The sequence below is a fragment of the Onychomys torridus genome, chromosome 22, assembly GCF_903995425.1.
Source record: "Onychomys torridus chromosome 22, mOncTor1.1, whole genome shotgun sequence".
NCBI classification, from domain to species: Eukaryota; Metazoa; Chordata; class Mammalia; order Rodentia; family Cricetidae; genus Onychomys; species Onychomys torridus.
Genome location: NC_050464.1, coordinates 23,754,471 through 23,774,094, shown reverse-complemented (window position 1 = coordinate 23,774,094; position 19,624 = coordinate 23,754,471). Strand labels below are relative to the sequence as shown.

General features: G+C 46.1%; 1 protein-coding gene across 3 annotated transcripts in view; it reads left to right on the top strand.

The window, feature by feature from the left end:
• The first annotated feature begins 2,480 nt into the window (after positions 1 to 2,480).
• LOC118572801 (splicing factor SWAP) overlaps positions 2,481 to 19,624 on the top strand; it is a 76,949-nt gene continuing 59,805 nt past the window's right edge. For 2 of the 3 annotated variants that reach the window (XM_036172672.1, XM_036172674.1), the window contains exons 1-6: positions 2,481 to 2,841; positions 5,249 to 5,418; positions 6,006 to 6,137; positions 10,988 to 11,073; positions 16,519 to 16,744; positions 19,011 to 19,123. In XM_036172672.1, the coding sequence (XP_036028565.1) occupies positions 2,624 to 2,841; positions 5,249 to 5,418; positions 6,006 to 6,137; positions 10,988 to 11,073; positions 16,519 to 16,744; positions 19,011 to 19,123 (945 nt within the window). In that variant the 5' untranslated portion in view covers positions 2,481 to 2,623. The remainder of the gene's footprint in view (positions 2,842 to 5,248; positions 5,419 to 6,005; positions 6,138 to 10,987; positions 11,074 to 16,518; positions 16,745 to 19,010; positions 19,124 to 19,624) is intronic. The other variant, XM_036172673.1, reaches the window with a different exon arrangement.

Here is a 19,624-nt window from a genome sequence, read left to right as displayed (position 1 = left end):
ATCAGTGTGACTGAACCCAGTGAGGCAGAAAACACTCGTGCAACTAGTTACATGAAAACAATTTATTACTCACAAATAAAGCCTGAGGGACAGCAGAAGCCTAGACCTGTGAGTCAATCAGCCAATGCTCAGATAGCAAGCTGCATGGGGACAAGAAGTAGTATCAACTACATCAACATGAGTGGTCCCAAAAGGCAGCCTTCATGATGTTACATACCTATGGGAATCTATGTCTATGGTGGTTTGAAAGAAAATGGTGGGGCTGGGGATTTAGCTCAGTAGTAGAGTGCTTGCCTAGCAAGCAAGGCCCTGGGTTCGATCCTCAGCTCCACATACAAAAAAAAGAAGAAAGAAAGAAAGAAAATGGCCCCCAAAGGGAGTGGCACTATTAGGTGTGACCTTGTTGGAGTAGGTGTGGTCTTGTGAGAGGAAGTGTGTCACTGTGGCGGTGGGCTTTGAGTTCTCCTTATGCTCACGCTACTCCCAGTGTTACAGTTGACTCTGTTGTCTGCAAGATGTAGGACTCTCAGCTACCTCTCCAGCACCATGTCCCACCTTGATAAAGAACTGAACCTCTTAATTGTGATCCAGCCACCACAATTAAATATCCTTTTTAAGAGCTGCCATGGTCATGGTGTCTCTACAGCAATAGAAATCCTAACTAAGACAGTGACCTATAGGGGGCTCAAGTCTCTGACTTACAGTGTTAAAGGGCATCTGGCTCCCAGGGAAGGCTTAGATGGAGCTCAAATGGCACATTTATGTGCACATGTGTGCCAAAGAACACCGGATGTTATTCTCAAGTGTCATCTACTTTTTATAATATAGGGCCTTTCACTGGCCTAGAACTTACCAGTTAACCAGGTTAGCTAGCTATGGAACCCAATAGACCAATCTATCTCTAGAGCCCCAAGATTATAAGCACCCACTACAATACCCACCACTTTTTCTAAAAAAAAAAAAAAAAAAAAGATATTTATTTATTATGTATGCAGAAGAGGGTGCCAGATCTTATTACAGATGGTTGTGAGCCACCATGTGGTTGTTGGGAATTGAACTCAGGACCTCTGGAAAAACAGTCAGTGCTCTTAACCTCTGAACCATCTCTCCAGCCGCCTACCCACCACTTTTTGCATGGGTTCTGGAAACCAAACTCAGGTTGCTCATGTCGTAAGATAAGCACTTCCAACCAAAGCATCTTCCTAGCCCCAACCGTTTCTGAAACTGTGGCTCAATTCCCCAAATGAGGCCGTGTAAGCTGCAGCCTTGGTTCTGAGCACACAACATACAAACTGCACTTCGAGCAGGATCAAACTTTACAGCTCAGAACTGAGACTACTATATGGTAAAAATAGCAATATTTTTATACTACGTAAAAAGTTTTCAGGCTGGGCAGTGGTCTTGAACACCTTTAATCCCAGTACTTGGGAGAGACAGGCCAATCTCTGAGTTCAAGGCCAACCTAGTCTATAGAGCACATTTCAGGATAGCCAGGGCTACACAGAGAAACTGTTGTGGGGGAGGAGGCTATTAACTTTCATTAAAAATCATTAACCGAAGTTTGGCTTGAGATTAAGACAAAATTTCCAATTGTCACTGAAACGGATACAAACATATTTCTGCCTGTGTACTCTGTATTTATGCAAAGCAACTTTCTCCACATTAGCTACTGTCTCATTAGTATGGTTTCTAGTATGTGTACATGTCCATATGTGTGCATGTGTTTATGCAAATATACACGCATGCGGAGGCCAGAGGTCAACATCAAGTGTTTTCCTCAATCACGATCCACTGTTTAAAAATGTGCAGTTAAGGGCAGCGGTGGTGCACAGCTTTAATCCCGGCACTCGGGAGGCAGAGGCAGGCGGATCTCTGTGAGTTCGAGGCCAGCCTGGTCTACAGAACGAGTTCCAGGAAAGGCGCAAAGCTACACAGAGAAACCCTGTCTCGAAAACAAAAACAAATGAACAACTCTGCTTCCCAGAAGGAAACGACCAGCCGCCCTGTCTCGGAGCCGGGTTTCCCTCACCCACAGCAGCCCCCAAGCTCTGAAAGCACGCCACCTCGAACATTTATGGCTCACAAGTCTTGGAAACCTTCTGAGCCAGAGGGCCAGGACCTAGGCTTCCTAGTGATCTACAAAACGGGATGTCGGAAGTGAGCAAAACCCCGCTAGCCTCTACCAAGACAGCAGGGACACGATCCTGACAAGATTCCACTTAGCCTCCACACCTCACAGCCTCTCCAGCTGCAGCGGAAGTCGGCGCGCGGTCACAACCCGCACTTTCGCCACATCCTAGGTGGCCACCAAAAAAAATAGGAATAAAACGTTGTATAAGCACAAATTTCCAACGTAGTATACAATTGGACAACAGAAACTAAGGTCTGCCTTTTTTCAGAGGTTCAAGTGGCCCGTAGCCGTGGCGAATCTACCGCTATCGTTACCGGAAGTGCGGCCCTCCTACCGGAAGTTGCGTTTCCTCCATTTTGTGGCCCGCTATGGCGGCTGTATTGAAGTTGCGACGGGGATGCGGCGCCTTTGACTGAGGGGATAGGCCAGGCGAGGCATCTGGGACGTTGTGCGGCACAGCAGCAGACCGACCCGGACGTCGGGGACGCTGTCATGTACGGTGCCGGCGGGGGCCGCGCCAAGCCAGAGAGGAAAGGAGGAGCGAAGGAGGAGGCCGGGCCCGGCGGCGCCGGCACTGGGAGCAACCGGGTGGAGCTTCTGGTTTTCGGCTATGCCTGCAAGTTGTTCCGCGACGACGAGCGGGCTTTGGCCCAGGAACAGGGACAGCACCTCATCCCCTGGATGGGGGACCACAAGATCCTCATCGACAGGTCGGTTCCTCCCCCCACCCGTCGACCCTCCCCTCCCTCGCCCGCTTGATTTCGCCTGATGTTGACTTGATGGCCAGGACCGAAAAGGGGGTTTTGCGGAGCCCGGGGACCCGGGGGCCTCCCTGCCCCACGTTCCCCGGCGTCCGGGGGGAGGGGACGGTGAAACCGGTCCTAAGGCTCCGGCCAGAGCTGGCGCCGCGCCGTCGCCGGAGGGATCGACTCTGCTCCCGCAACCCCTCGAGCCCGGGCTGCCGCTAGCGACTCAGCGCGGTGGAAGCTGCCCGGGCCGCCCGCCCGCCCGCCCGCCCGCGCCGTGGGGCGGGTGCCGCTGTCCCTCCGCTCGCTGTGCGGGAGGGAGCCCGGGAGTGCGCTTTTGTTCCTCCGAAACGCCGCACGCCGAGGCCGTTGGGTAGAAGCTTCTTTTGGACCCTGTGAGTTAGCCTGAACCGTCTCTGGCCGGCGGCTTGACTTTTGGCGTCCGGCGAGCCCCTCCCCGCGGTTATTCGACTGTTTGACCTACCACGGTGGCTGGTGAAGTTGCCGTCTGTTGGAGGCCGGTCGACCCCGTGCGGACCTTGCTCTTAGGGGTAGCGTTCTTAGAGCTGGTTTCACTGTTTCCTGACGCTGAAGGGTGGAGCTGGGTTGCCTTTGCGTTGTTTTCTTTTCAAATCACACCCACTTAAGGGTGCCCTGAGTTGAGGGTAAAGGGGCGGGGACTGTGGCTTTCTAACGGTGTTTGATTTGAAAAGGATGGCATTACATGATGTGGGTGGTTTGCTCCCCACCTCTATTCTCATTTTCTTTTCGGTCCCCTTTCCTTTCCTTCCATCCTGGGTTTGGGTATTTGTCCTTCCATTGGGCAGTATTGCTTCTGAGGCCAGGACTGAAAGGCTAACTGTGACCAACCATTAAGCTGTGGAGGTTTTCTCCAAGTGAAGGAAACCCATCGTTTGAGACAAGTAAAACTGGATTCTGCAAGGACTTGGAACATGCATGACTGTAGGGATGACCTCTGAGCTGGCCAGAACGGACCCATTAATGACCAGTAGGCCTTTCCATTCCTTTACCTCCGTGTTTGGAGACAGATCTAGGGGAAAAAAGACTCATGAAGGGAGTGTTACAGATCCGATGGGCTCTGGATCTGATGGTCCACTCTGCTGGAATGTGCTTTGAACCTCGGTTGATAGCCAGTGAAGTTGCCTGACCTGTCAGGCTTGCTTCCCAGGCACTCCTTGTGTTAAAGTTGGGCAAATGCTGAAGCCTGTACTCCATATGCAGTTTCCATATCATTCTGTGCATGATTTGAGTTAGATCTCCCAAAACTGGTGGGGAGCAAACACCACACATGTATATGTGTAATATTTGAAAATAATACATCTGTAAGTTAAGGAGGTTTACATCAAAGTAAAACAAATTTTTGAAAATTAATAAAATGTAACCATTGGGGTTCCCAGGAAATTTTGGCCTTTTTCCTGTGGTGCACTTTTTCCTTCCTTAATTTGGTCTCCATTACGAAAGTCAACATTAATAAATTATGCAAACTTTGGTTTGTCACTCCACATTCACTTTTGCAACCTAAATTTGAGTCTTTAAACTCCACAGCTCATGTATTGTCTGGCAGTTGTACACTGACAGCATCCCCATTGGCTCTTACATTCAAACCTAGCAAAAAGCGCTCTTCCTAGTCTTTCCTTGGTAAAGTGCCCATTGGTCTTCCCTGCTGTGTCTTGGCTTTAGGATGGAAAGGTTAAGGGACATCCTGACGCTGCGCCTTTCCGTGGTGCGGCCGTGTTTGCGGTGAACCTCCTTAAACTGCACGTATATGTCACTGTTCCTTTGTATGTGTGTCTCTCTACCACATAACCCAGCACTTCTTTCCTCAGCCAAGTGGCTAGGGGCGAGCCTAGCCAAGATTTTACCTCCAATGGACGCAAGTTTCTTTGGTGAAGATCTCTCCTGAGAGTTCGGGACTAGCAGGAAGAAGCGAGGAAATTTCGCCCGTTTGGTTCTGTCGGATAGGTATTTATGGACTCGGTCTGTGTGAATGTAAGCTGTAATATTTAACTGCTGAGAACAGAGACTTTTTTGCAAGTGGCATTGAATGGTTGACCAAAGCATACATGGTAAGAACCGCTAGCAAGGGGGATACCTTTTCTGCCCTAAAAGATTGTCTGCCTTTAGCTCTAAGTTCTGTTGTACTTGTAGAGAGGAGCTTAGACTTTGTTACAATTACTTCAGCTTAAATGTAGGTGAGATATGACTAGTCACGTTAAATATAAATCTGAAGCTTTGCATTGATTTAATATTTTTATTTCATTATTTTAATTGGTAAGTATGTGCATAGAGTGTCACACCAACCAGCATGGGTGTAGACTTCCATCCATTGACCAGCGTGTTCACATTACAGATACGACGGGCGTGGTCACCTGCATGACCTCTCTGCGTACGATGCTGAGTACGCCACATGGAACCGAGACTACCAGCTGTCTGAAGAGGAGGCACGGGTAGAGGCGCTGTGTGATGAAGAGAGGTATTTAGCCTTGCATACGGACTTGCTTGAGGAGGAGGCCAGGCAAGGTACTGCTCAAGAAAGACTTACTTCAGCCACACCCTTTAAAGTTTTAAGTGTTTAAAAAGTTACTCCCATTCAATTTTTATACTCACTCTTTCTGATATTATCTTGACAGTACCCAGTGGATTGGAAAAACAGGAGTCTTTGCGTTCTGAGAGGACCTCAGGATAGTTTATATGTAGAACCACAGAGAATTTTCCCAGCTTTTGAGGGCAGACTGGGATTTGAAAAAAACAAAAACAAAAAACAAAACTCTTTAACTGTTCTTCTTTAACAGTATCGTATGAATTAAAATCGATGTTCTTGTCTTTGCCTTAATTATTTTTGATGCAGTTCTTAATCCCAAAATTTCCTCAGCAGGAAGAAATTTTCCATAAAAGACGTGTATTCTGCTGTCTGTGGGTAAACACGTACTGGCAAAAGTACATAATAATAATAGATACCAAGTGTGCATTTGCAGAAAAATCTTCTCCTGAAAAGAGATTGAAAAAAGCGTATTGTGTGCTTTACTGGTAGCCGCACTTTAGAAGTGTCTGAAGTGTTTCTCAGTAAATGTCCGTTTTTGTTAACAAAGTTCTTGTTTTTATTCAAGAGGAAGAATACAAAAGATTGAGTGAAGCGCTGGCTGAGGATGGGAACTACAGTGCTGTAGGCTTCACCTACGGCAGTGACTATTATGACCCATCAGAGCCCACAGAAGAGGAGGAACCTTCGAAACAGAGAGGTGAGTGAGGGAAGGGAGCCTGCCCTTGGGGGCCCTGATCATGGTACTATAGGGACACTAATGAGCTGCCCGCCCTCTGCTGGAGCAAAGCTGGGCACTGGCAGGCGAATTGCAAGCGGCAGTGGAAAGACAGTGGTGACTTTGACTAGCTGCCTGCGTGAGTTCCTCTTGGGGTGGGTTTCACTGAGTTCTTCATCCTGGGCTCCATGCTTCTGCAATGAACACACGCTCTTCCTGCTTCAGTCGTTGTCCTATGGCTGTGAAGAGACACCACGAGCAAAGGAAACTCTTACAAAAGAAAGCATTTAATTTGGGGCTTGCTAACAGTCTCAGAGTCTTAGTCCCTGATCATCATGGCCCAGAGCATGCAGGCAGGCCCTGGAGCAGTAGCTGAGAACTACATTCTGATTCATAGGCAGAAAGTGAGAGACTCTAGACTTGGCATGGGCTTTTGAAACCTCAAAGCCCACCACTAGTGACACACTTCCTCCAGTAAGCCACACCTCCTAATCCTTTTAACCCTTTCAAATAGCGCCAGTCCCTGGTGGCTAAGCATTCCAATATATGAGTCTGTGGGGGCCATTCTTATTCAAACCACCACACTTTCATGGCTTCAGTATCCATTCTGGAGTCACTGAAAAGTCAGTTTTGCCTAGGAATCATTAGTGTCCATCTCTATCCTATGAACCTCTGCATAGAAGTGTCCAGTGGGAAGACACCTGAGGGGCTTGTTACCCTAAACAGAAAGGCAAGACCGTTAATGTAACATTAAAGTTTGAAGTGAGTGCCCTCCCTAGGCTACTGTGGCACCTTTGAACATAAAAACAGTTTTATCAAAAACTCCAAGCACTTGAAGTGTAAGCAGAGTCCTTGGTCACTTCTGTGAGCCCTGAGAGCACCATTGTCACATGGAACATACTGTTAGCTTTTGGTCAGTAACAGTGATGTGAACTTCAGACATTAAGGATAGGTCACTGACAATCAGGATGTTCTGTTTGAAGAAGAGGAAAACCTTGAACATTGGAAAGCCGTTCAGATGTTTAAAATCGGAAACTGGATCACATCCTACAGAGACTTAATGTCAGAGCTAAATCTGTTTGTGAACGTGATGTGAGATCACAGCGGACTATTCCAACAAGGTGCTGTCTACCATTGTCCTGCAGCTGCACTAGCTCTACCCTACCCAATCCCATCCACTGAGTGGTGTAGCAGAAGAGCAGGCAAACACGTGTGTGCAGGCTTTCCTTCCTGATCTGGTGCTCATCACCTTACGGGCAAAATATTACATGTACAGCTGCTATGTGGACTTGCTGAGACTTTGCAAGTGTAGCTGGAACTGTGTTGGGAAAGGCAATTTAAGGAACCACCTGCATTCTGTGCTGTCCTCGAGCTTGTGTGTGACCTCCTTTTTTTTCTTCAGGCAGAGTCTCATTATGTGTTTCTGGCTGGCCTGGTCTGCATCTCACTATGTAGACCAGGCTGGCCTGGAGTTTGCTGGAGTGCTTTTGCCTTCCAAGTGCTGGCTCCTGCATTGGCTTCTGAACCTAACCTCCTCCCTCAGAGGCTGTGATATGCTGGAAATCTTACAGGTCTCAGAACTACAAACCCATTGACTTGTCTGGACCACATTATTTCTGCTCAACTTTGATTTTTGGTGTTAAACTGAAGAATTTTGAAATACAGAGAGTCTGTGTATTTTTTTCAAGAGCACAACAGCTATGTTTAGAAAACAGCACTGTATTCCTAACATCTTAGCCAAGCCCACAGGTCAGGTGCCAGGTGTTTGTAAAGGCAGTTTCATTAGAACACAGTCATGCTCCTGCCTCATCTGTCAAGTGCTTGTGCTTCAGCAGAGTGGAGTGGCTGGGGCAAAGCCTGGGGCCGCACAGGCCCCTCTGCACTGTTTGCTGATCCACTGGTCTGGGCTTGGGTCTATTGCAGCTTAGTACTGAGCAGAGTGATGAAGCCAGTGTGGCTTCATGGGCTTCCTCTCACCTGCGTTCTCCTTGGTATTCATGGTGTTCTTTTCTTCATAAAATCGTGTTCCTAGAACTTTACAGTTTCCTTTTAGTTTTGGGGATTGAACTGAGCAGGCACTGAACTAGTGAGCTACATCCCCAGCTCTTTTTTCCCTCTGCCCTTCCCATTTTGAGATGCTGTCACTAAGTTGCCCAGGCTGACCTTGAATTTGAACTTGTACTTTGAATCTTGAACTCTTGATCCCCCTGCCTCAGTCTCCCTAATAGCTGAGAGTACAGGCTTTTGCCACCAGGCTCAACTGATTTTTTTTTTTTTTTTTTAATAATAGAAACAGGGCTGAAACTTACAGCCTGACCTTTGTTTTAGCTTATGCTAATTATAATTAGGAAAGTTCTATAAACTTAGTAGGATTCTGTTTGGGACCTATACCACTGATGGCAGGATTCAGGGTTTTTGTTTGTTTTTGTTTTTGTTCGAGACAGGGTTTCTCTGTGTAGCTTTGCGCCTTTCCTGGACTTGCTCGGTAGACCAGGCTGACCTCCAACTCACAGAGATCCACCTGCCTCTGCCTCCCGAGTTCTGGGATTAAAGGTGTGTGTCACCACCAGCAGCTAATGATTGGTTTTTATTTCATATTTTTGGTATAGTTTTTCTATAAATAAAGACCTACATAAGAGTAGAATCTATTTAGCCATCTGCTCCAAAAGCCCTTTTATTTAGAATGTCTCCCTGTATGGACACCTTACCACACAAAGAAGAGGCTACTCCAAATCACTTATTTCATTTTTGGGTGATAGAGTAAAGTAGTGTTTTCCCTCACGCCCTTGGACTCGTTTAAGGAGATCTTGAGAAGCTAAGTTGCTCCTTGGCATTGCAGAGGAGAACTCTACACACCAGTGTTTCTGATCCTTCCTGTCCTTCTCTTGAGTGACTCCTGGAAGTGAGCACAGCAGCAGTGGTGCTTCAGGAAGTCCAGGTAGCAGGGTGTGTCTGCTCTCCTGCTCACCCCTGTTCTTAGTGGACAACAAGGGACACCTGAAGAACAGTGGGGCAGTGGTCAACATCTCCTACCTGGTAGGAGTGCATCATCAGCTTGGATCTCATTGGAAAACACTTGAGTGTTCTGCCCTGCTGAGGAGCCAGGTTTAGAGCTGCAGCTTGCTGATGTCCAAGGGGCAGCACTGTGTACAGTGGGGTCTCTCATAACCATGCAGATCAGGCTTGGCTGAAACTTGCTGTCTAGGTAGCTCTAGTTGGCCTTAAACTTGTGACTTGCCTGTGTTTTCTTCCTGAGTACTAGGATTACAGGTTTGTGGCACTACACACAATGAAGATGTGATGTTTATTTCTTTTATTTCTTCTTTTCTGGACTAAAAATTGTGTAGATGCTGAAATTCCTTAAAGTGTTGCTTTCTAAAGTTTTGTGCTGGTTTCTGTACATTTCACTATGTGCTTTTAACCTGCTGAGCTATCTCACTGCCCCTTGCTATGTACTTTCAAATTGGTAATCATGAGGCTGACAAGATGGCTCAGCCAGTATAAGTGCTTGCCATCAAGCCTGGCAGTCTGAGTTCAAGCTCCAGACCCCACGTGGAAGAGCTGACTCCCACAGGTTGTCCTCTGACCTCCACACACATGCAATGGCATGCTCAGATGTGTACTCACACACAAAATAATGTAATTGTAAAATTAATAAATTGGTAACAATTTGGTTGGCTATTGAGGTGTGTTTGGTACGTTAGAATTCAGAAAAGGTGTAGTGTGTGGGATCTTGTCCAGTATATAACAGAAAAATGTTAAATGGGCCATAATTAAAAAATAGAAATGGAAAGAAATGCATCTGATTACATTTTTAAACAGGGTGGTTTGCTTATGTGGAGACAGCTTGGCTGTTTTTCAACTTGGTGATCATAACTAATTTTTCCAGACATTGATTATCTTGTGTTACTATCTGGGATTCACAGAAACAACTGGAGGACTATTTAACTTTTGAAGCCAGTTAATGCATCTGTAAAAGAGGGTCTGGGAAAGGCAAATGTAGCTCATTGGACCCCATTCTCAGCATGGCAAGAAAATTGCCCACTCGGCACAGGACAGACTAAGATACTAGGTCTATAGGAATGTCAGGAGGGGAATAAGAGTTTAAGAACATTCATCAGGCAGCTAAAGAAGTGGGTTGGTGGGTAAAAGCATTAGTTGCCCATCTGAGGACCCATGTGAAAGCTGTGAAGCAATAACAAGAGTATCTGTAATCCCAGCACTTTTATGGAAGGTGGAGTAGAATGAGAATCTCTGGAAGTTTGTAGGCCAGCTAGCTTGAACATTGCAAAAAGAACCAAGAGCCCCTGTCTAATGGTTGAAGGCAAGAACTAACACCCCGGGTTAGCCTTCGGTGTCCACATATGCAAGCTGTCAAGCCCACGCCCACATTTACACACATACGCCATACATGTGTACATGTAGAGCTCCCCCCAAAAGTAAAAAAACAAAAAAACCCATACATTTAAAAGAACATTTACTAAGGGTCTGCTAAGCCTTAAGCATTCTGCTCTGGGGAAGGTGGCCTGTGAGTCAGCTCCCTTAGACCAGGGAAGTGAGCTGGAATGCACTGAGGCAGACATGGAAAAAGATGTGAAAGAAGCATGTGCCCAGAATCCCAGGGTTCACAAGTATGCAGACTGGATTTCAGATTGCCACCTGCCCCCAAAACATGCTCCCACCTCTTTAGAATTCGTGAAAGGGGATAATCAAATGTAATGGGATAGAGCAGGAAGCTGGAGGGGGTTTGTGGACGTGATGGTGCAAAGCTGCAGAGTCAGAAAAGTCTACACTGTAGCCGCAATCCTTAATTTCCCTTTTTGTTTTAACAGAAAAAAATGAGGCTGAAAACTTGGAAGAAAATGAAGAGCCTTTCATCGCCCCTTTAGGATTAAGTGTCCCGTCTGACGTGGAGCTGGTATGTGTGCTTCTTCACAAGCCATCGCATTGTGGTCTGTTGCTGTTCTTTGTGGTGCGTGAGAGCACAGGAAAACACAGCCGCTGTTTAGGTGCTTTGTGCTGCAAGATCATTTCTGCGTTGTAGGGGAAGCACAGCCCTCCGAAGAAACATGGGTGCCAGTTGTGGTGGTGCACAACTGTCCTCTTGGGATTTGGGAGGCTAAGGCGGGAGGATCTCAAGTTCAAAAGCAGTCTGAGTCCTCCAAACAGAGACCCAATCTCAGAAAACAGAAGGGGAGAGGGTGGCTGGAGAGATGGCTCAGTAGTAGATTACTTTCTTTCCTTGCAGAGGACCCTGGCTCAGTTCCCAGCAATATGTCAGGTAGCTCACAACCACCTGTACTGGAGTTCCAGGGGATCACATACCCCTGCCCTGTGTAAGCTCCTACACACACGTGCTACACACAACCTCATGAAGGTACATGCATACTGTACTTCTTAAGAACATGCACTTTTAAACAAGAAAAGGAAGAGACAAGGGAAGGAGAGCATGGAAGTACAGCATCAGTGCACCAGTGAGTTGTGCTGTCTGTGTGGAGTTCTGCAGGGATCTCTGTTCATCAGCCAAGTCAGGGCTGGCCTGAGATGTTGCTGTCTGCATACAGATGTGAAAACATTTGTGCTCAAGGCAGTCTTGCGTTCAGTAGTGCCTGGTTCTGGCTTTTTCTAGCATGAACTGTGGAGGACTTGCTCTTTGCCTGACATTCACTGTCCATTCTTGGGCCCATGTGATGTATCCAGGCCAACCTTCCATGGATGAGAAAAACAGAGAGAGAGCTACACCTGTCTGTTTCTTGAGGTGCCAGTTTGCTGTTTTGTCCGATAAACCATCTTGTCAGGCCCTTTTTAAATTAGTTTTGAGACAAAGTCTCATGTAACTCAGATACATAGCTGAGATTGGCCTTGAACTCCTGATTCTTTCTACCTCCACCCCTACCAAGTGCTAGGATATCAGGCTTGTGCCTATAGCCCAGCTTCTCTTTCATGTTTGGAAAGAGTTCCTAAGGGTTTATATGCTCAGGAGCACGTGCTTTCTTTGTGGTTATTCTCAGTCAGTGGCAAGTGTCAGAGGTATAACGGTTCCAGGTTTTGTGCCTGGCCCGGTAGACACCATAACTCACCTCGAGTGACAGCATCTCTGACACCCTTGGCCACACTCAGTTCAGCATGGACTTGAGGCTCTTCCTTTTTCCTCTTCACCATATGAGGGAATGTGGGGCCTGGCTCCTCCTTTGACAGCTTTTACAAATCTGAGTAGAAATTTCTGTGTGATTACAATTGTGCTTGCGTCCCTATTTCTATCTTTTGATTGCTTTGCTGCAGTTAGAGCTGAATATATTTACCTGAAGAGCTAATGTCCTAAGTATTACATTAATACGTATTCTTGTTTTTTGAAGATTCATTTGAAATTATGCATATTTGTGTGGGGGTTTGTGCACATGAATGAAGATGCCCCCGAAGGCCAAAAGAGGCTGAGAGATCCTCTGAACAATTGGCAGTTGGGGGTTGCTCAGTGTGGGCAGGTGCTGGGAACGGGTCCCTGGAAGAGCAGCAAGAGCTCTTAATGGATGAGCCATCTCTCCAGCCCCATAGTCTTGTTTTGATATATACTGTTTCTGTACATTCCAAAGCAGACTACTCTGCATCAAAGGCCCATTGAAATTGAGTCTTAAAAACCATTTGCTGCATTACTTTATTTTACACTAAATACTTTAATTAAGATTAACTATGGATCCCGTGTCCCACTTCCCCAATTTTGGTTTTTTGTTTGTTTGGGTTTTTTTGTTTGTTTATTTGTTTTTGTTTTTTTGTGGTTTTGGTTTTTTGAGACAGAGTCTCTACATAGCCCTAGCTGTCCTGGAACTTACTGTGTAGACCAGGCTGTCCTAGAACTCACAGAAATCTGCCTGTCTCTACCTCCTGAGTGTGATTAAAGGCGTATACCCCCTACTTGACTGTTTAATTTTTTTTCATTATGTGTATTGGGGGAGGTCACATTGTACACATGTGTGTAGGTGCCTAGGGATGCCAGAAGAGGGTATCAGATTCCCCTGGAAGTAAAGTATAGGCAAGTGTGTGAGCCTACCAGCAAAAGTGCTGGGATTCAAACTTAGGTCTTTAAGAATGATACATGCTCTTAATGCTGAGCCATCTCTTCAGCTTTCCTACTCCATTTTTTTGAGATAGGTTCAATTTATATGTCCTAAGTTGACCTTGAATTTGTGATCTGTTTCTTCTATCTTTTGTGTGTTTATGTACTTCTGCAAGTAGAGGCTGGAGGTCAGCCTTGCCTTGGGTGTCATTTTTCAGGAGCCATTCCCCTTTTTTTTTTTTTGAGATAGGGTATTTCACTGGGACCCAGGACTCACAGGGTCGGCTACTAGATTGGGTAGCTTTAAACCCTAGGGATTCTTCATCCTGTCTCCCCAGCAGTGCTATTGCAGGCACATGCCACCATGCCCAGCTTTTTCACCTGACTGCTAGGAACTCAGGTCCTCATGCTTGTATAATCAGCTCTTCATCCACTCAGCCTTCTCCTCAGCCCTTTTGTTTTTGATACAAAAAGGTTTTATAGTTTTGTTTTTTTAAATGTCTATTCGGATAAAAATACAAAGGTACATATAATGTTGATGGCTTAGTTCCTGTTGTAAGATTTAACAGCTGTGTAGTCTCAACAGAAGCATCACTAAGCTGTCTAATAGTTACCTTGAACCCACAGACAATTAAGGGAGCCTTGTTCTGTTGCCACAGTTCTCCAATATCAAGGTTTGAGGGGTCACCGAGTCCTTGGCTGAGTATCTGGTTTGCTTCTCTCTCTCTCTGTCTGTCTCTCTGTCTCTGTCTCTCTGTCTCTCTCTCTCTCTCTCTCTCTCTGTCTCTCCGACTGTCTCTGTCTCTCTGTCTTTCTCTCTGTCTCTCTCTTTCTCTCTCTCACAAACACACACACACACACACACACACACACACACACACACACACACACACAGAGTCACTATCTCACTCTTCTCAGTTGTGGCTTTGGGCATTCTTGGGTAAATCATTAAACTGTGGAGTGTTGATGGCAATGTACTGTGTAGATCATGCAGCCTTTGTGGTGTTGACACCAGCAGTTCTGGTTGATGACTAAGCAGGTGGTGGTTTGGTTACATGCATGAGTGTTGCTGTGGCCGTTGAGGAGGGGGATCCTGACCTCTGGGAGCTTGAGTTGGGAGTGGGGTAAGGAGGCAGGTGCTGTCAGAGTTCTTGGTTTACATTAGATGTTGGGTTTGAACCTAGTGAACACAAGGTCCCTGGGATCACTGCCTGCTTCCTGCAGCATACCTGCCAGCCCATGGTCCATGCCTGCTTCTAGACTCAAGCCCCTTGGATTTAGGTTTTTGTTTTTTGTTTTTTTTCTAGTACCTTTTTGCTCCAAGAAAAGAAAAACAGACCAACCTGTTTTTCCTCCCAGTATGTATTTATGCATCTTGTGTCCCAACACTCACCTGTCCCTTTCCAGGTACCCATAACCCTTTGTCTTGCCCTGAGTCCCACACATTTTTTTGAGATAGGGTTTACTATATGGCCTTGGCTAGTGTGGAATTCATAGAGACCCTGTCTCTGCTGAATGCTGCAATCAGAAGCATATACCATATGCCTAGCTTACTAAGCATATTTTAAAATAGCATTCCATGATGGCCTAAAATGAAAGAGAATGTAAGATCTGCATAGTAAAGATGCAGAGAACGCTGCCTTAGTTTCTGATACTGTGATAAAGTACCCTGACAGAAGCCACTTAAATGAAAAAGGGTTTCTTCTCACTCACAGTCCTGACAGGGAAGTCCGGCTGGCAGGAGTTTGAAGCAGTTGGTCACCATCCCTCATCAGGAACAGAGAGGGATAAATGCATGCTGCTGCTCAGCTCCCTCTCTCCACTGATAGGGTCCAAGATCCCAGCCAAGGAATGGTGCCACCCATGGTGGGCAGGTCCTCCCACCTCAGTAATGAAGATAATCCCTAGTAGGCATGCCCAGAGGCCCATCTCTCAGATGATACTAGATTCTGTCAAGTTGACAATTAGAATTAACCATTATAAATGGTTTTGTCCAAGAGAAAAGGGTTTTATTTTATTACCCTGGTAGCAGATCTTAGATCTATTTATTCATAAGATACTTTGGGGCTGTCTCAGGAGGTGAAGCATTTGCCATTGAGCCTGACAACCTGAGTTTTATTCCTGGGACCCATGTGGTAGAGAACTGACTCCTGCAGATTGTCCTCTGACCTCCACGAGAACACACCCAGACACATACAGGAAAGAAATGAAATGTATGTGGCCACAGTAGTGGCTTTTAAGTCATTGAGGCCAACAAGTTGACCAGGTCCACTGAGAGCCTTCATGGTGAAATCATGCCTGCCTTTATGGGTCATGCTGAAGTGATCCTTGATCCTTGGCATGTTTATAGAATGGACTGTTTTACAACTGAATCTTTGTGATAAGCCAGAGCTGGAGAAACTCTGGATCAGGGCCCATGTCCCACTCAGATTTCCTTTAGCATGGAACCTGGTGTAAACATAGAGCCAAATAACTTAAACCGCCAACATTGCTCTTTTTCAAAAAATGGTTTATTACAATTCATTTGTTTGTTGGGGCATTGGGGCACCATGCCCCACTGCATGTGTGTAGAGGTCAGAGGACAGCTTGTAGGTGTCAGTTCTTCTACTATGTGTGTTCAGGGATTGATCTCAGGTCATCAGGCTTAGCAGCACGCTTTTACCCACTAAGCCAACTCTCTGGTTCTGACATTTCTCCCTTTTACAGTGAGGGGACAGTATTAATTAGAAACTAGACTTGAGAAATTAAACCACTTTCATTTTATAAAGGATGAAGTCCTAAAGTTACATAAGCATCTTGAATTGGGGGCATGGGGGTTTGGGATTGAGACAGGGTTTCTCTGTGTAACAGTCCTGGCAGTCCTGGAACTCTAGCCTCAAACTCAAGAGATCACCTGCCTCTGCCTCCCCGAGTGCTGCGATTAAAGGTGTGGACCACCACACCAGGCTGCATATTGAATTCTTAACCATCCATCCTTAGTGTGAATAATTTCCAGTCTTTTTTCCATGTAGTTTTCTAGTGTTATTCTCTTTGCTAACATTAAAGATATTGTACATTTGTTTATAGGACAGCTCTCAGAAGTTAGCTCTCCTTCCACTGCATAACTCTGGAACTGAATTCAGGTTGTCAGGCATGGTGTCAAGCATACTGACCTTCTGAGCCACCTTCTAGCCTTAAAATGTCTTATTTCTTAATTTGGGACAGTAAAACCAGGCTGTTTCTTTTAAGTAAATCATGTAACTTTTATACTCACACACGCACAAACACAAACACACACTCACACACTCTGATCACGTGACTGTTTTCCCCTAGCCACCAACAGCCAAAATGCATGCCATCATCGAACGCACAGCCAACTTCGTGTGTAAACAGGGAGCACAGTTTGAGATAATGCTGAAGGCCAAGCAAGCACGAAACTCACAGTTTGACTTCCTGCGCTTTGATCACTACCTCAACCCCTACTACAAATTCATCCAGAAAGCCATGAAGGAAGGACGGTACACCGTGCTGGCAGAGAACAAGAATGAGGACAAGAAAAGTATGTGGATCTGGCCTGGCTTCTCGGGTCGGGAGGTGGGCTGGGAGGGTACCATTCTCAGAGGACCGTGACTGAGATCAGGTTTGAAGTCCGAGGTGCCTGTGAACTGCCGATGAGTCCTGCCGGCACACCATTCTCAGTCCTTAGTTCATGTTTTCACAGAGGGTTGGAATATAGTTCCTATCGATGCTGGCCAAGCGGTCATCTAGGCTGGAAGTGTTTCCTCCCAGTTTGGCAGCTTAAGGTCTGCAGAGGAGACACTTTCACTCTCACGTGCATGTACTTGCATCACAGTACATGGGCAGGAAGTTAGATCCCACACATTCACAAAATGAAGACGCTGCCCTGGTCCTGGCTTACCTATTGGAAACTGTTTCTCAAGTGCCTCCACTCCAGATTCTTAGAAAACCTGTCATTTCCTTTTTGAGTGACACCCAGGGGCAAGTCTCCCTAGCCATGTCTTCCCATCCCTCAGCCTTGCACCTCCAGGGAAGCACCCTGGCACAGAGCTGCACCCCCAGCCCAGCCCAGCTGCACAAGTCTTACCTGCACATCGAATCTATTCCACATGGGTGGTGGTTTGGGGTTTTGTTACTTTTATTTGTTTCCTGTTGGTAATGTTTTGCTTTCATGAATAAAGAAGGTTTTTGCCCTTTTTGAGAATAAAAACCTAGTACAGCACTCCAGTAAATGCCAAAGGGAGGCTGTGAGGTGGACAAGGTGGTACTCTCTCCTACTTTCTTCTGAACAGCTGATGCACCATAAGGAATGTCCCCCCATGGGCTTTCTGTGCCACTAACTGAGAAAAGCCATGCAGGACTCTGCCCGTGTCTGCTCTCAAGTGTGTCTACACTCAGTGTAACCATTCCCTTCCTCCCTTCCCTCTCTTCATTCTCCTCTTCCTCTCCCTGCCCCTTCTCTGTAGACCCCACTGCCTCTAACTCAGCTCCACCTACCTCTAGCTCCTGTACACTAGGATTAAAAGCATGTGCTGCCATGGCCAGCCTGCCTCTCTCCTTTAAAGTTTCCTTATTTATGCCAGGTGGCGCACACCTATAATCCCAGCACTCGGGAGGCAGAGGCAGGTGGATCTCTGTGAGTTCAAGGCCAGCCTGGTCTACAGAGCTAGTCCAGGACAGGCACTAAAGCTACAGAGAAACCCTGTCTTGAAAAACCAAAAAAAAAAAAGTTTCCTTATTTATATTGTGTATATGAACCCATTCAGGCCATGGCATACTTTGTGTGGTTCAGAGAATGGCTTGCAGGAGTCAATCTCTACCATGTGGATTCTGGGGATCAAACTGAAAAAAAAAAAAAAGAATTTGTCTTTTTTTGGGGGGGGGGGGCGGTTTTCAAGACAGGGTTTCTCTGTAGCTTTGGAGCCTGTCCTGGATCTTGCTCTGTAGACCAGGCTGGCCTCGAACTCACAGAGATCCACCTGCCTGCCTCTGCCTCCCGAGTGCTGGGATTACAGGTGTGCACCACCACCGCCCAGCTTGTCTGTCTTTTTTTAACTTAAGATTTATCTGTTTGTTTGCTTAAGGTTTTTTTTGTTGGTTTTTTTTTTTTTTTTTTTTTTTTTTTTATGACTGGGCAGTGGTGGCACATGCCTTTCATCCCAACACTTGGGAAGCAGAGGCAGGCAGATCTCTGAGTTAGTCTACAGAGTGAGTTCCAGGACAGCCAGAGCTACACAGAGAAACTCTGTCTCAAAAATCTAACAAAAAGAAAAAAAGGGAGAGAGAGATTTATTTTTTATTTACATCTATGCGCTTGTGTCTTTGTGAGCCTATGCCGTATCCATTTGGGTGCCTGTGGAGGCCAGTGTTTTGAGTCTGCTAGAACTAATGTTACAGGCAGTTGTAAGCGCCCAGTACAGGTCCTATGGAAGAACAGCAGATGCTCTTAACTGCTGAGCCATCTCTCTAGCCCCACGTTTAGTTTGGTTTTTGAAACTGTGTCTCAAGGAGCCCAGGCTGTTCTTGAACTCTGATCCTCCTACTTCCACTTCCCAAGTGCTGGGATTAAGTGCAAGCATCTGCCACCGTGCCCAGGAGACTCTCCGTAAATATGATTTTAATGAGCATATTTATAGAATATGGTGATAATTTAATGCATGTAAACAATTAAACTAAAAACCAAAACAAAAAATGTTTTGAGATACAATCTCACTATGTAGCCCAAGGTGGCCTGAGATCTCGAAAGAGCCGGGATTACAGGTGTGTGCCATCATGCCTGATAGCCAACATCTTGAATTTAATTTCAGAGTTGGGAACGACCTCTGACAATGAAGACGAAGATGAGGAGGAGGATGGGAGTTACCTGCACCCGTCTCTCTTTGCCTCCAAGAAGAGCAGCCGCCTGGAAGAGCTGATGAAGGTCTGTATCTTCTCACTAGGCTGTGTGTTTATGCTGTCACAAAATTACTGCTCATTTACATTGGAAACACGAAGCCTGCCATTTCCTGTGGCACAGGTGTGTCTTGTTTTATCGTGAGGTGTCTGTATGTCTGTGTTCCGTGTGGTGAAGAATCATTTGTTTTTCTATGTCCCCACATTACAAGTCACACAAGCAAAAGATTGTCTTATTAGAGGAATAGTGTTGATGAAGACTTGGAAGCTGCTTTGTTGCGTAGATTGGAATTTAGGATTGGATTATCTAGGCTTTTCAAAGGTCTGCTTAAAAGCCTTAGTTCCCCTCATAGACAGGTCCTAACTACGTGCTTTTACCCCTGTTCCCCTGGCCCTTCCCTCATCCTTATGAGGAGACCATCACTTGCACACTCTCACTCTGCTGTTTGTGATGTAGACGACAGAATTTATGAGGTTGAAGCGTGGTTCTCCTCAGTCACAGTGTAGTTGATGTCTGGGAGGAGTGGGT